This window comes from Macrobrachium rosenbergii, chromosome 45 (assembly GCF_040412425.1).
Source record: "Macrobrachium rosenbergii isolate ZJJX-2024 chromosome 45, ASM4041242v1, whole genome shotgun sequence".
In the NCBI taxonomy this organism is placed as follows: Eukaryota; Metazoa; Arthropoda; class Malacostraca; order Decapoda; family Palaemonidae; genus Macrobrachium; species Macrobrachium rosenbergii.
Window position 1 is genome coordinate 31,124,470 of NC_089785.1, and position 16,323 is coordinate 31,140,792.

Genomic DNA, 16,323 nt, shown 5'->3' on the forward strand with positions numbered 1-16,323 from the left:
TGTTAACCTAAATGAATAAGAATTACAAAAAACTAGCTATATAAAAATAAAAAAATATTTACAAACACAACACTGTATAATATTAGTAAGTATAAAATCCTATTTAACAATGAAATGATACACAGGTAGTCCCTGGTTATTGGCAGGCTTGGTTATCAGCGATCCAGTTTTACAGCACTTGTCTAGTGATGAAAATCAGTGATTTCCGCTTATCGGCACCAACAGTCGGGTAGTGGTTCCGATACATACCTAACAGAGGCGCGGATCTCCGGTTATTGGTGCCAATAAGCACCGAAAATCATCGATTTTCATTTTTATCGTCACGCCATTAGAATGGAACCCCCACCAATAACCGGGGACTGCCTGTACTGGAAACTCTTTAAAAATTAAGAAAATGGTGATAATCAGATTTTGTTTATTAGGCCATATATAGTAGAAACTGTTTCTCTCAAGTGGCTGCACAATTTGAGAAAATGTTGAGTCTAAAAATGGAAAGGATTATAAGTCAACTAAAATCTACTTTAATTTTAAGCATGACACCCATTTTCTCAATTACAACATATTGATTCTACATAAATATATCAAATAGCACTCTCTCAACAACAGACTTCTGTCTTCTTGCATTCACCAGGCCAAAAATTGTACCAGTGCAACAAGTTTTTAATATGTGCAGGTACAGGGAGTCCGCCAGTTATCGGCAATCCGGTTTTATAGTACTTGTCTAGCGCCGAAAATCGAGATTTCCGCTTATTGGCGGCAATAGTTGGGTATTGGCACCAACCTAACGTAGGCTCCAACAACCGAAAATCGCCAATTCTAGGTTATCGTCACGCCGTCAGAACAGAACCCTCGCTGATAACCGGGGACTGCCTGTATGTATGTATGTATATATATATATATATATATATATATATATATATATATATATATATATATATATATATATATATGTTCAAAAAGTTTTTGGCTACAGACAGACATATAGTCTTGCCAGTAAGGTTGCTAAATAAAAGTTCTTTTCTAAAATTTCTCTGACAAAATCTAACAATTTCATATCACAGAAATAAAACAGCCCATTCCTGCACTTTCAAAATCACAATGCCCGTAGATTTTTTGGTGACAACCATTTCCATAAGGGGGTTAATTTCCTTTATTTTACTGAATCACTGTTACTTCTTGGAATTTCCTGGAATCTACAATTATATAAATAAGAAAACTCAAAGGCCTCTAGTCAGTGAGTTTGAGTTATAAATTCACAAATCATGTCCACTAATTAATTCTGATTAGGACAAATGATTTGCAAATCTGAGAATGCTTGAGGTTTACCATCTGAAGTGTGTACTTCATGGCAACTCTCAAGAATAACTTCGCAACTCTCAAGAATAACTTCGCACAAATGGTACAAGTCTTTTAATGTAGCACAATGAAATGTTTGTTTCAGAGTTAATGTAGCACAACAAAATGTTTGTACATATGATAGGAAGTACTGTGGTACTAAACAACAATATTAAAATTCAACTATAAAATTACAGTAACACTACTCTTGCAAACCTTACAAAAAATAACTTCTATATTTCAACATCTGCTACAAAATCAAGTACACATTCAAAATTGTACGACGCTAACCATTTTTATATCAACTTTTAAATACAAAATCAACCTTAGAAAAACCACTCACAAGTCATCAATCATATTTAATGTCATCAGTTCCATCAAGCATTGCTTTCGTTATCACCGTCGCTGGAAGACAGGGAAACCACACGTGCCCTGATATCTGCATGATAATCGGCAGGTACTGTTTGAACTGGAAGAAAAAACTTGTATCAGTAACAAACACTGATACTTCTAAGAAAAAAAAAAGCACTAAAAGGCAATAAAATATATGATGAATTCTCGTAAGTTAAAAACTAATCTGTTCGCTAGGAGGTTTATAGTGTACCGTCCACCGACAGTGGACCTACAACCAAATCAACTTTCTAATACAAGGAAAAAGTAAGTATACCTTAGTTTAACCAGACCACAGAGCTGATTAACAGCTCTCCTAGGGCTGGCCCGAAGGATCAGACTTATTTTACGTGGCTGAGAACCAACCGGTTACCTAGCAACGGGACCTACAGCTTATTGTGGAATCCGAACCACATTATACTGAGAAATGAATTTCTATCACCAGAAATAAATTCCTCTAATACGAGACCATGCAATCGCCTTGCGGTCGATGAAAGCACAACTCCTCTCACCCGTGTTTTATACATATTTCTCTGTAACCATTATTGTCACATTCCATTTATTATCACCACTGTATGCATTGTTATGCCAGCTCTCCAATCATGTACTTGTAATCTTGAACTGAATCTTCTGTATCAGACTGTATTTATGTTTCTGTCTGTGAACAAACACAGACGCCTCAACTTAATCCCTGTTTCGATTTGTCAGAGATTAGGAACTATTTTGCGGCTCACACCAGCCAATAACCTCTGTGAATATTCTGTACATAAATCAGTAATAAACCAGTCAGCACCTTCCTTACAACAGAATATCATAGAATATAGACTTTGGGCCAAAGTCCAAGTGCTGGCACCTATGAGGTTATTCAGCGCTGGACGGGAAATTGACAGTAAGAGGGCTTTAAAGGTGTAACAGGAGGAAAACCTCAAAGTTGCACTATGAAATAATTGTTAGGAGAGGGTGGAACGTAAGATGGAAGAGAGAAAATATGAATGGAGGTACAGTAAAAGGAATGAAAGAGGTTGCAGCTAAGGGAACACTGCAAAGATCCCTAAGTAAATGCCCACAGCATTTATCTTGGCTACAAGTAAATGAGGAATAGTTTGTAAGGTGCAGTTTTAGAATCTTCTGATCTCCAAATGTTCAAGCAAGGTGCAAATGCATTCCTGCCGAATTCAGGTATACTGTATCAGTTTTATTTCAATTTCAATCATATTTATTTATTTATCACCTTTTCCTATAACTTGTCTCTCACGCAGGCCGATTTTCCTTGGGGGCCCTTTTGGGTATAGTCAGCCGACTCTGTCCATAAGGGTTTTCAGCTGAAGATTTTAGGAAGAGGGAAAATTAAACTTATAACATTATATACTGAACTGCTCTTTTCAAATGGTTTTTCACTACATTAATCTTATCTAAAGCCAGTATCCTCTACTTCACTTTAATGTAGGGAATTAACTAGTGTCTAGCAAATCCACTGGGAGACCCCTCTTCTTCCTCTCTTGCTAGTTTCTTATACAGTATTATAATTATTAAATAGTTTAACCGGACCAACAAGTAAAAATTCTCAACTCAAACGGGTTCAAGTTTTGCACCTATTTGTAGAGGGTGATGTTCCTAATTCCAAATGGTATAAAGACAACTTGCAAAGCAATGGCTGCCATCTACAAAACAACAAACGATTCCTCGACAAACATTCGAAAGGGGAAAGTGAACTGGATAAACGAGAGTTGTTCGGTGGAATGAAATATGAGATTGAGGCCAAACACCAAGCGCTGGGACCTACAAGATCATTCAGTGCTGAAAGGGTAACTGACAATGAAAAGGTTTTAAAGGTAGTTGCACTATGAAAAAATTGTTGGGAGAGGGTGGAAAGTAAGATGGGAGAAGAGAATGTGAATGGGAGTGCAGTACAAGGAATGAAAGAGGGTTGCAGCTAGGGGCCAAAAGGGACGCTGCAAAGAACCTACAGTGAGGGCCTACAGTGCACCGTGTGAGGTGCACTGGTGGCACTGCTACCCAATGGGAAAAAGTTGTTCAGTGTTACTCTTTAATAAAAGTTATAATCCTTACTTCCTCCTCACAGACATTTAACTGTTTTTTTATAATCTTCTCTAGGTTGCAATTGCTAAAGTTGTATTATAGACAGAAACTGATTAAAAACTGACAATACTGGCGAGTGAGACACGTTTAAATTTCCAATTAAAAGTTAGTCAAACGTGAAGACTGGTACAGGACATGCAAATTAGGCAATGGTTTGTAATTATAATTGTTATTAATGTTGTTAATCCTATATGAACTTTGGCCAGTTCTTGACCAGCATTAGTTTGGACCCAATATAAGGTAAGTTTGAACATTCCTTTCTTCCTATTATTATTATTATTATTATTATTACTATTATTATTATCAGGGAGAAGACCTTCTCTGAAGGCAGTAGCATTGAAAATAATAGCCGTTTCTCTGGCATTTCATTTATATAGAATCTCCTCCATGTTATCTTGTAAGCTTCTCATCAGCGTGTGGCTGGTATCTCGGCTTTGCTAAGGTCAAGTAAAAGATTTTGTGTTGTCGTATTTTCATTTCCCCTACAACAACAGAAAGTCCTTACATGACTTTAGGAAACAGCTACCTATTATTATTATTATTATTATTATTATTATTATTATTATTATCATTGCTAAGAAATTCACAATCTCAGGAAGAACAGTTTGTGTAATAAAAACCCACAATTAGGCTATATTAGTAAACCATATTACTATATAAAACACAAAAGCATTTTTAGACTTTCAAACACCTGAACGGTATTTTAACGTAAACAATGAAGAGGTTCGAAAGTCTTTGCTTTTGTGCAGGCAGTCCCTCGTTATCGGCGGGGGTTCCATTCCGACGGCGTGACAATAAGCGAAAATTGGCAGTAACTGAAAAGCAGCGTTTTTTGGGGCTTATCAGCACCAATAATAGGAGATCGACGTCTCTCTTAGTTATCTATCGACGCCAATAGGTGGAAATCAGCACGTATTGGTGCCAAAAATCACCGGTTTTCATAGTTAGACAAGCACCGTAAAACTGGATCGCTGATAACTAAGCCCACTGAAAACCAGGGACTGCCTGAACTGTAATACAGTTTACTATATAATTGTGGATTTTTATTATTGTTATTATTATTATTAACAAAACTGCTACATGCCCAAGAACTCCAATAAATATAGCAACCCTGTGCAGAATACAAGCATAAATTAGGAAAGATTAAATATACGAGAAATAACATACAGTAAAACCTATATGATGAAGACATTCCATAATTACCTTGTGGAGACGTTTGATTCTCACTCCCAATTATACTATTCACAGGCGAGATGTCATCATCGTCCGATCGTCCTGGGACTACCACGATGTTACCTGCGTCACCAGAGTCACCAACGCTGCTCTCTTCTACTGCAAAGAGTTTTAATGTCAGTTTACAGTATTTAAAATGTAAAAAGCCCAGGTATTATAATCAGGTACAATTCATTACACAGAAATACATTGTGCTTTCAAGCTCAAAAAAATATCTGCGCAGGTATTATAACCTGATAAGGTTCATTACAGAGAAATATATTGGGCTTTCAAGCTCCAAGAATCATTTGAACTTTTATTTATCCTCCTGTCCAGCAGTTTAAGTACAGCAATGGTACAGTACTTTACTATTAAGCTAGAGGCTGTTGGAGTACACAGCTTTCAAACAGTTAAATAAACACAAGAAATGATAACATGTCAGAATTTAGTCAACTTCCACCTACACAGGTGCATTGTGGGTCTCAACACTAATAAAGTTAAACCTTCTCAAAGTCTTGATATTTATTAAATCATCAATATGACTAAGTTTAAACAAAATCAGTCATATTTCAATGCTTATTAATCACAGGGCAGAAAAGGGAAGATGGAGGGTGCGGGCTTATGAACACACGAATTGAATCAAAGTACGCTTCACAGATCCACAAAACATATCTCCATTCTTTAACCAACTGCTTAATTTGCATCACAAATCAAGTGGAAAAAAGAAATATTTACTAAAGAGAAAGGAAAGATTACTCTCAAATACTTTGTCAAGGATGCGCATGTGAGTTACAGCTAATCTTGAGCAATGTAGTATGTGACGATACAGGATATAGCTTGGAATGGAATGGAATATAAAATTTAGGCCAAGGGCCAAGCGCAGGAACCTATGAGGTCATTCAGCACTGAAAGGGAAATTGAGAGTAAAGAAGTTTGAAAGGTTTAACAGGGGAAACCCTTGCAGTTGCACTATGAAACAATTGTTAGAAGAGGGTTGAGGAAAGTAGGATGGAAGAAAGAGAATATGAATGGAAGTACAGTACTGTAATAGGACTGAAAGAGGTGGCAGCTAGGGGGCTGAAAGGACACTAAAAAGGACCTAAGGTAATGCCTACAGTGCACCAAATGAGGTGCACTGATGCCACTCCCCCTCTTGGTAACTGTTTATGCCAGCGTAACCAAAAAATTCACACAGGACACTGGGATGTCTTGTAGACTTGTAACAAAGTACAACATATATTAAGAATATTCAGCAATTAAACCATCTATTTTAAAACCATACAGGGAAATTCTATCATTGAAAAGCCTTAACTGAAAAAACTTTTAACTACAAATCTTTGGATAATAATATTAAAAACACAGTAGAGTTAAGTGATATCAGCTTTGTATGTATAATGAGTTCGTGGAGAACCATACTAAAAATGACAAGGAACTTGAACATAATACTTCCCATAAACCATCTTTAGAAACTACAAAACTCTACCAAGTGTTTCATTTTCAACCACAAGATTTCCCTACAATTTCTGACCTTAGCATGTATAATTATTCAAAGACAATATGGTTATATACTAAGTTCACAAGCTGTAGCTGTCATTAAGGACGAGTAAATGTATAACGACTGTTACAGTAATGCATAATGGCTGTTTATAAATGATACTGTTGTTTACAAACTGATAGCATATTTTTAATGCATTTAGCATCTGCCTTACTGCTTTGTTCTACCTCTGTGAGCTGGGGAAGCAACATTATAGAATCATATTCAGGAATAAATAGCTGACTTTCTCCAGTAATTTTTTTCCCCAGATTAGGAACTGGAACTGGAATATAAAATTCATGCCAAAAGCCAAGCACCGGGAACTATGAGGTCATTCAGTGCTGAAAATAATGTTAAAGCAATTGTTAGGAGAGGGTGAAATAAGACTGGAGGTACAGTAAAAGGAATGAAAGGGGTTGCAGCTAGGGGTCAAAGGGACACTGCAGAGAACCTTAAGTAATGCCTACAGTGCAACACATGCGGTGCACTGATGTCACTACCCCACTATGGGTTACCCCCAGATTAGGATGTTAAAAATATAAGAAAAATAAACAGCCCAAACTAACCTGAGCCTCAGGGCCAACAAGTCAAAAATCCAGCTCACATACACAAAAACAATGGTAACGCTGGAGGGAACTGTTCTCAGATACAGTTAAGGAAAGCCATGCTTGACACACACACACATTTAAAAAATAAATGTTATTCCACTTGAAAGGCAATTTTCAATCTATAAGTCTGGTTAGCAAATTAATGAATTTCAAAACTTAACAGTAACTTTCGTGAATTTAATGAATCAGCATTTTGTTTTGCAAGGGAGATATTAAGAAGGCCTACCATTAGATGAAAGGTTCAAGTAGTACGGTGCATGTTATACACTTTTTGTCCAAGAAGATTGAAAAGGGATGAAACCTCCACTCAAAAGAACCATTCGAGGGATTACTAACCTCTACAAAACTACTTTACACGAACCCTTAAATGGACAGACGAGGTTCTCAGCTTCCCGAAATACTGGCATGACCAAAATATAATCTGAGGGAAAGACAGTGATGTCACCTTCTAGCAGAGGAGAGAAAAATAAATGTTCTTGAGTGAAAGGAACAGTAGTGGCTAGACAAACTGCCTTTAGCATGAAAAAATATAAAACCCGTGACAAAGATATAACGTTCAAAACATGAAAATGGTTTTTATACAGTTCAATTATCAATGTTAAGAAGACTATTTTGGGCATCTGGGCTCTTTAGAGAAAGGCACAGCATGGTAATTCAAATTTCATGATCATGGAAAGCTAGGATATGCATATATAGTATCTAACACCATGAAAAAGAAAGGATCTCTTTGGAATTCCACCACTTATGTCAACATTTCTTTTGATTTATCGTTTACAAACCTCTATGAATTTCAATTTTAATATAAAATTTAGGCCAAAGGCCAAGCACTGGGACCTATCAGGTCATTCAGAGCTGAAAATAATGTCGAAACATTTGTTAGAAGACGGTTGAGGAAAGTAAGATGGAAGAAAGAGAATATGAATGGAAGTACAGTAAAAGGAATGAAAGGGGTTGCAGCTAGGGGCCGTAGGGATGCTGCACAGAACCTGAAGTAATGCCTACAGTGTACTATATGAGGTGCACTGACAGCACTACCACCCAACGGCAAAATCTCTACCAATCTCCAGCCTCCCTTCTCGTGATTCTCATCCAAGTAGGTCTGGGCCTTCACCTTCTTCTTGTGCCCACAGGAGACCAGGTGACTATCAAACGCTATTCTCCCTTACAGTATCAACTCTGACTCTATCAAGCCCTCCCACTATTTTTTTTAAGCTTTATTCTCAAATCAACTGAATCTTTTTAGATGTAACGTAGTTTCAATGTCGTGATATTCATGTCCGTACATCAATACAGACTGAACTGGATTAATGTATGTCTCAGTTTGCATGCAATGTCAGTCTATTTGATTTCCAAATCTTATTCAGCTTGCCTCAATCAGTCTTACATGGATTTTCAGCAAATAATACTGGATATTTATCATCAAACACACAAGGACATAACACATATAAAAACACACTACCAAACATTATCCCTCAATCTACAGTACTTGAAGGCAAAAGGACAACTACATACTGTATATTTAGTTTTCACTAGTTACTTACTTGTATGATGATTACCGATCTTAAATGGTACTAATGTGAGTAGAGCAATAATGCACAGCACAGCTGCACCACCGCAGTAGTAAAACAAAACGTCGCGGAAGTAATCTGCACATTTCGGGCAGCAGTTCCTGAAACGAAGCAAAATTAACATGAGCCAGGTGATGATCTGCAAATCTTTTCTTTAATGTAACACACTTTCGAATCTAATAATATCTAAGCCTATGTATGAGATTGATTTTTTCAAAGGCCAGTTTCCTTGTACAAACTAAGAACCCAATATATGTCAAATCAGAACTTGATGTAAGAGTACTTTTTATAAATATTTATCATAAAAACAAACCATTGCCTTTACATAGTTCAAAGTGGGTGTCATATACAGGCAGTCCCTGGTTTACGACGGGTTCCGTTCCAACGCCGCATCATAAGCCGAAATATCAGTGAAAATCATAAGAAAACCTTACTTTCAATCATCTGGGTGTCTTATAAATAATGTAAACTGTATTTCTTATTGAGTTTTTCATCAAAAAACCTCCATATTTTAACCAGTCTGCCCTTTTTGGAGCCATAATTCTTCGTTGGATCAGCATCGTTGGTGTCGTGAACCCGGAGCATACTTCGTAACCCGGGAAATATTTGATGATGAATACAGTAAGCCCCGTATTCGTGGTCTCACTATTCGCGGACTCACCTATTCGCGGATTTTTCTGTGGAACGTATCTACCCATTATTCGCGGAAAATCCACCCATTTGCGGTATTTTTCACCAAGAAATATTCACTATTACTGTATTCTCATGACTAAATGCCCTTTTTGTGATACACTATTAAAATACTCAGGCATAAGCATTTTTAGAGGTTTTTTTATGTTTAAACTATCAAAATAGGCAGTTCTAAGTGTTTTTAGAGGTGTTTTAATTATTCGTGGGGGGGGGGTGCGGTACGCATCTCCCGCAAATATGGGGGGTTTACCATATATTTGAAGAGCGTCGTAAGGTCAGAATGTCATAAGCCAAGCCCATCATAACCTGGGGACTGCCTGTACTGTATATATTTTTAAGATCAACCTGCTATTGTAGAAGGTGAGAGTTCTCCTTCAGTGAGGTAATACCTTGATATCTCTTCCACTAATGCACAGTATGCAGCATTTTCTCTCAAAAGGACGCATCAGTGGCCTCATAAAATAACGGATGTACTCGTGAACCCTCATTCCACATACTGTCAATGTTACTAAAGGTTCTTCATAGCATCCATTTGTACTCCTCGATTAATTCCTTTGGTCTTTCCCCACTTTATAAATACATCCTGCTCCTTAAACTAAACTTTGCCCCAATCCTCTCCTCTTAAAAGTACCAATCCTTCACCCTAGTCCCGTACAAGTCTAGAAAAGGACTCTGTGGTCTTGTCAAGATACAGTTCATAACAGGGAATGGAATAGAGAGGTCATTCAGCACTGAAGGGGAAAATGAGAGTAGAAAGGTCTGACAGGTGTAACATGAGGAAAACCTCACAGTTGCACTAGAAAACAATTCTTAGGAGAGGTTGGAAAGTAAGATGGAAGAAAGAGAATATGAATGGAGGTAAAGTAAAAGGAATAAAAGGGGGTTGCAGCTTTGGGCCCAAAGGAAGGGACGCTGCAAGGAACCCTGAGTAATGCCTATGGTGAACTGACAGCGCTACTCCCTATGGGGCGTACTTCATAATGATCACTGTACTGTATTTATGATTTTTCTAATTACTGTACATTCACACAACGGAACAATCACTGCCCTTACATAGATCATGACTGACGAATCGAGCGCCTCCAGATTTGTATGATGTCGCCAGGTAAGGTGGATGTGTATACCTGAAATCTGCCCCGTTTGAACCTACTCAAGAATGTAAAATACACACACACACACTCCTTATATTAATGGATGCCATAACCTCTAATTTGTTTAACCAACTCTGAGTTATCGTTACAAGATATCACTCAGCAAGGTCTACCATTCAATCACTATAGCAGATTCTAAAGCATCTTCTCAGCTTAACCTAGTCAGGATCTATGTTTTTCACGGGCCTCCCCTAACTCTTTTCAACTTTACCATCTCATTTCGTAATTGTTTTTGTAAATATTGATGCCACAATTATTGCTCATTCTGGCACTACCGGATATGTTTTATTATATTACCTTCAGCTAAATAACTGCAAAAAAAAAAATGGCTTTAAGCAATGACTGAAGCTTAAGATGATGTGAAATGACCAATTTCCAGCATTTTTTTAGCATCTTTGCACAAACTAGCCAATATTTTTATACCCACAAACACCTGGGACTTTTATTTTGCAACAATGCACAGAAACATTGACTAATTAGCCTGCAAATTTCAGCAGCAAACTTTGAAAGAATTCCAAATAACGGAGAGTAAAAGGGTCTTAAAAGTTTAACAGGATGAAAACCTCACGGTTGCACTATGAAACAACTGTCAGGAGAGAGTTGAGGAAAGTAAGATGGAAGAAAGAGAATATGAAAGGAGGTACAGTCAAAGGTATGAAAGAGTTACAGCCAGGGGCCAAAGAGACGCGGCAAAAACCTTGAGTAAATTTCAAAAGCCAGTGTCAGCTGCTGATTCCTGGTTGTGGCCTCAAGACAGTAAAATAATTCTGTGCTTAGATTTGCAGCATCAAATCCAACCTACCAGGTTTGCACAGTGAAAGATTCAAATCTGACAGATAAATTTTTATGACCTGGACCCTAATTTTAAGAAGTCACTAAATATGAATGGTTTTCAGCAACAAAACCAAGGTCTTCTTACAGAATACTGTACAGCAAAAGGCTTAAAGGTTTTGATACTAAAAACAGAATTATTTAGACACAGCCAAACTATAAGCCAATACGATTATAAAATTACCATATTGTGTCTATAAGTATTTTGACCAAAACTACTGAAGCATGTTATCTAGAAAGCATCGTGAACAATATTACAAAAACAGAAAAGAAGGATAAATTAAGATACTACTGAATAACCATGAAGAAAACAGCTTTATGTCTACTTGATGACAAGTATAAAGACAGCATAAGTTTTTACACATCTTCACAAATCAGAATTGAAAGCTTACTTCTGACATGCACCACGTAGGGGGGTTAGGTCCATCAGTGCTTTTCATGCGGTGCACTGTAGGCATCACTTTGAGTTCTTTGCAGCGAGCCTTCGGCCCCTGGCTGCGACCCCTTTCGTTCTTTTCATGTCCCCTTTCTTCCATCTTACTTTCCACCCTCGCCTAACAACTGATTTATAGTGCAACTGCTTTGAGGTTTTCCTCCTGTTACACCTTTCAAACCTTTTACTGTCAATTTCTGTTTCAGCGCTGAATGACCTCATAGGTCCCAGTGCTTGGCCTTTGGCCCAAATCCTGTATTCAATCAGTCAATCATTCAATCAATTCAGACATGCAGTACAGTGTTACTATGATGACTCCCTCAATCTAACCTAAGCAATCTGAAATTCTTTAGTGCTGATAAAAATGTCACCTTAGATGAAAGTACTGAGAGACAGTAGGTGGAAGCTTTGTTAAGAAATGAAAACTTCTTAGTGTAATCATGCAACATGCTCCTCTATCTTTTAAAGGCCATTAGAAATGGGTTAGTTGCGTCTTCTGTTCCTACAAGAACTAACAGCGTACGTTTAGACAAGCCGTGTGGAGTCAAGCAATTTTCCTAGAAAAATTACATTTTTATGATAAAAGAAAGTTTTCCATAAGTAACTTACCAAGTAATTACACTGCTAATTAGTTTCACTCGCTCGGCAGCTAAAATTTTGAAATTCGCGGGTCGTGCTATTTTGTTTTGGGCAGGTGACTAGCCCCGCCCACTTTCGGGGAGAGAGAGGAGCAACTTGCAAAAGAGCTTCAATTTGTTTCTGCCCTTATCTTCATGCGAGGGGAGGGGGGGCAGGCTCCAATCATGTAATTACTTGGTAAGTATATATAAATAAACTTTATTATAAAAATTTCATTTTTTATATAAATAACTTAGCAAGTAATTACATTGCTGATTCCCACATTGACAGGAGGTGGGATGCATGTACATATCTACCCAAAACATTAGGAATGGCAATGAATTTGAGAATAGAAAAAATTGCGAGCATTAACATAATGCCTGTTGTTTCCTTACCTGATAAGAGAGCTGCTGCAGGAAGATACTGCCTCTGGTTGGTGCTCATCTTATCGTGCATGGTGGCACGGCGGTATAGCCGTGGGTCGCCTACTATTTCAGTGGGTACTTTGCAGCAAAGGACAATTCCAATTGTAACAAAGATTAAAATGTTGCCCCTGCCCTGGACACAGTACAGATATACAACTAGGAAAGACTTTGTCACCTAAACCACAGAAAGATTAAAACCACTACCCAACCATAAAAGAACTGGAGGGTACTCCGGGTACATAGTACCCCCAGGCTCCCCTAAAAACTCAACACTTTTATTTCAAGGCGAAGAAATGAAAGGAAGGAATGCTTCCTACGTTTCCTCCCCCAACACCACGCCAGCCACCCAAAACAGACCCAATGTACTGCAGTTATCATATATTGTCTCAATTTCCTTTAAATGTGATGCAAACACTGACTTGTACTTCCAAAGCGTAGCTTGTAACATGGAAGAGAGAGATAAATTACATCTGAAAGTGGCTACAGCTCTTATCTCATGAGCTTTTAACTTACATGAAGGAAAGGCATCATCTCCAATCAAGGAATGAGCTTCCAAGATGAGGTCTCTGGGAAGAATGCCAGGGCATTCTTCGACAGTGGACGTAAAGGGTTCTTTACTGAACACCACAAGGCACTAGAGGGTCCAAGTACTCACTCTGTTCTGTGAAGGTAATACTTCAGAGCCCTCATAGGACACAAAGCTTTCTCTTCTTCACCTGGGCCTAAAATTTCTGACAAACTTTTAATGATAAAAGAACAATGCCAAGGCTTAGAAAGTGACTCATTTCCGTGGGAGAAGCCCACTCTTCTATCTACTGCATGGATCTCGCTGACCCATTTAGCTGTCGCCAAGGCTACTAGAAAAAAGGTCTTCCTAGTCAAGTCCCTTACTGAAATTGAGTGCACAGGCTCAAATCGAGGTCTGGACAACCATTGAAGAACCACATCTAGGTTCCATGGCACTACTGCTACCTCCTTCTGTTTCGTGGTGTCAAACATTTAACAAGATCCAACAAGTCCTGATTAGAGGAAAGATCCACTGCACTGTGTCGGAAGACAGAGCTGAACGTGGCACTACAACCCTTGATCATTGAAGTAGACAGGCTCTTAGTGGTTTTCAAATATAGCAGAAAATCCACACTTCCACTACAGATGTCTGAGAAAATGAAATTCTGTCCCTTCTGCTACAGGCTCAAAATATTGCCCACTATGTCAGAGGACTGCCGTCTGCATTTGGCAATAGCTTGCAAAGCTGATCTTGAAAACCCCTCCTTTGTATGCATCTCTATGCCTTCCCACCTCTCAGTATGGTGAGGCAGCTAATAAACAAATTTCACGCTCAACAGAATGTATCAAAGGTATTGGTAGCTCCGTTTTGGGTAACAAAGGAGTGGTTTTCAGACCTGGCAAACTCTCCAAGACTGCTACATCAAAACCTCATCTACTCATACATCCCCACTTCTGGCAGTTTCATCAAGGAGTTTCCTGATAGTTTGTAGTCTTGTCAGGACCAGAGTAGACAACCCCTGATGAACTGCCAGAAGTTGGGCTGTCCGAGTAGATGAGGTTTTTGAGGTAGCAGTCTTGAAAAGTTCGCCAGGAGGTCGAGAAGTATGGAAACCAATCCTCTGTTGGCCAAAACGGAGCTACTAATACCTTTGATACATTCTGTTGAGCTTGAAATTTGTTTATTACCTGCCTCACCATACTGAGACGCGGGAAGGCATAGAGGTGCTTGTTCAACCAGTCCTGAAGCATGGCATCTGTTGCCCATGCTAACAGATCCAGGACTGGTGAACAAAACAGTGGAAGGCGATGGTTTCTGGAAGTAGTGAACAGGTCTACGATTGGTGTCCCCTACAACTTCCATAGATCCAAGCATATCTGAGGATCCAGGGTCCACTCTGTGGGTAAAACCTGCTTCTGTCTGTCAGAACATTTAGCTTCCCTTGGATGAAGTGCATCAGAAATTCGGTGTGATTTTGATTGACCCAAAGAAGTTCTCTTGCCGTTTCGTAAAGGGAGAAGGAGTGTGTTCCCCCTTGATTTTTGATGTAAGACACAGCAGTCGTGCTGTCTGAGTGGACTGCCAGCGTCTTGTTGCACACTTCTGAACTGAAAAACTGCACCCCTAGATGAACTGCTTTCAGTTCTTTGACATTTATATGTCAGTCTCTCTGCTCTGGGGACCATGTCCCAGAGACTTCCTTGCTCCCTAGAAGAGCTCCCCAACCTAGATCCGACGCGTCTGAGTAGAAGTCTAGGTTGGGGCTCAGAGGAAGGAGAGACTTCCCTTCCAACAGTCTTTCTTCTAAGCTTCACCAAAGCAGGTCTCTCTTCATTTCAGGAGTCACATGGAACATGAACGTGTCTGGGTAAATCTTCCTGTCCCCGCGGATCCTTAAGAAAAACTGCAGTAGTCTCATATGGAGTCTGCCTAGGAGAAGGAACTGCTCTATGGATGATAACGTCCCCAGACGGCTCATCCATTCGTTGGCAGAGCAGTATTCCAAAGCAAGAAAACTGTTTACTATCCTCAGACAAGACTACTCTTTTTGGGGATGGTGACACCCGAAAACTCCAAGGGTCTATCATCGTCCCTAAATAGAGAATCCACTGAGGAGGAGTCAGCTGGAATTTCTGCACTGTCAATCACCAAGCCCAGATCCTGGGCCATGAGAAGGGTCCTCTGAAAGTCCCCCAAACACTTCTCCCTCGTCCCTCTTCTCTGTCAGCCATCCATCAATATCACTCAGGGCTTTCTTCGCCGAGGAAGATACCTTAACAGGGATGAGTAAGCCAATGGACAGGTGTCCTGAACAAATACATCATCTTCTTCGTCAGAGGAAACAGGAGACAAAGCCAAGTTTGGAGGTCCATTCTTGAGTAGGCTCAAAATACTGTCCAATTTGCTTTGAATTGGGTCCACAGCTGTGGGCGCCTGGGTACTAGCAGTAGGCTCAGCCTGAAGAAGGGGAGACTGATGTACAGAAGGTACTGGGCGCTTAACAGCTTGAGCTCCAACCAAAGAAGACGAAGCTGAAAAGCCGACAGCAGAAGCCAGACGACCAGTCGAAGGAGGGCGCTCTGTCACTGCTGGATATCCGGGAGTCACTGAGCGTTCGGGCAACAACGGGCGCTCAAGGGAGCTCTGTGGCGCTCAAGAGAAGACGAGTGCTCAGGAACTGAAGGGCGATCAGGCGCTAATGAGCGCTTAGACAGTCTTGGGTGCTCAACACCTAAGGAAACTTCAGAGACTGCAGGGAGCTCAGGCACCAGAGGAACCTCTGGTGCTGGAGGCTGCTCGGGAGAAGACACCTTGTAAGAAAAGGAGCACTTACAAGGAGAGGGGTGACAGTCCACTAACGGGGCACTGAAGTAAAACGGTCTGGGCTGTCCTAATGACCACATGACAGATGAGGGCTACA

The 16,323-nt window shown here is 39.4% G+C and overlaps 1 protein-coding gene and 1 long non-coding RNA gene across 5 annotated transcripts in view; one reads left to right on the top strand and one right to left on the bottom strand.

The window, feature by feature from the left end:
- LOC136829871 (uncharacterized) overlaps positions 1-5,344 on the top strand; it is a 266,304-nt gene extending 260,960 nt beyond the window's left edge. Inside the window, exon 4 of the long non-coding RNA XR_010850516.1 lies at positions 5,074-5,344. This is a non-coding gene — a long non-coding RNA (uncharacterized lncRNA). The remainder of the gene's footprint in view (positions 1-5,073) is intronic.
- LOC136829870 (major facilitator superfamily domain-containing protein 12-like) overlaps positions 1,208-16,323 on the bottom strand; it is a 40,057-nt gene continuing 24,941 nt past the window's right edge. For 3 of the 4 annotated variants that reach the window (XM_067088929.1, XM_067088926.1, XM_067088927.1), the window contains 3 exons: positions 8,721-8,848; positions 5,029-5,157; positions 1,208-1,804 (listed from right to left, as the gene is read on the bottom strand). In XM_067088929.1, coding sequence (XP_066945030.1) covers positions 1,713-1,804; positions 5,029-5,157; positions 8,721-8,848 — 349 coding nt within the window. In that variant the 3' untranslated portion in view covers positions 1,208-1,712. The remainder of the gene's footprint in view (positions 1,805-5,028; positions 5,158-8,720; positions 8,849-16,323) is intronic. The other variant, XM_067088928.1, reaches the window with a different exon arrangement.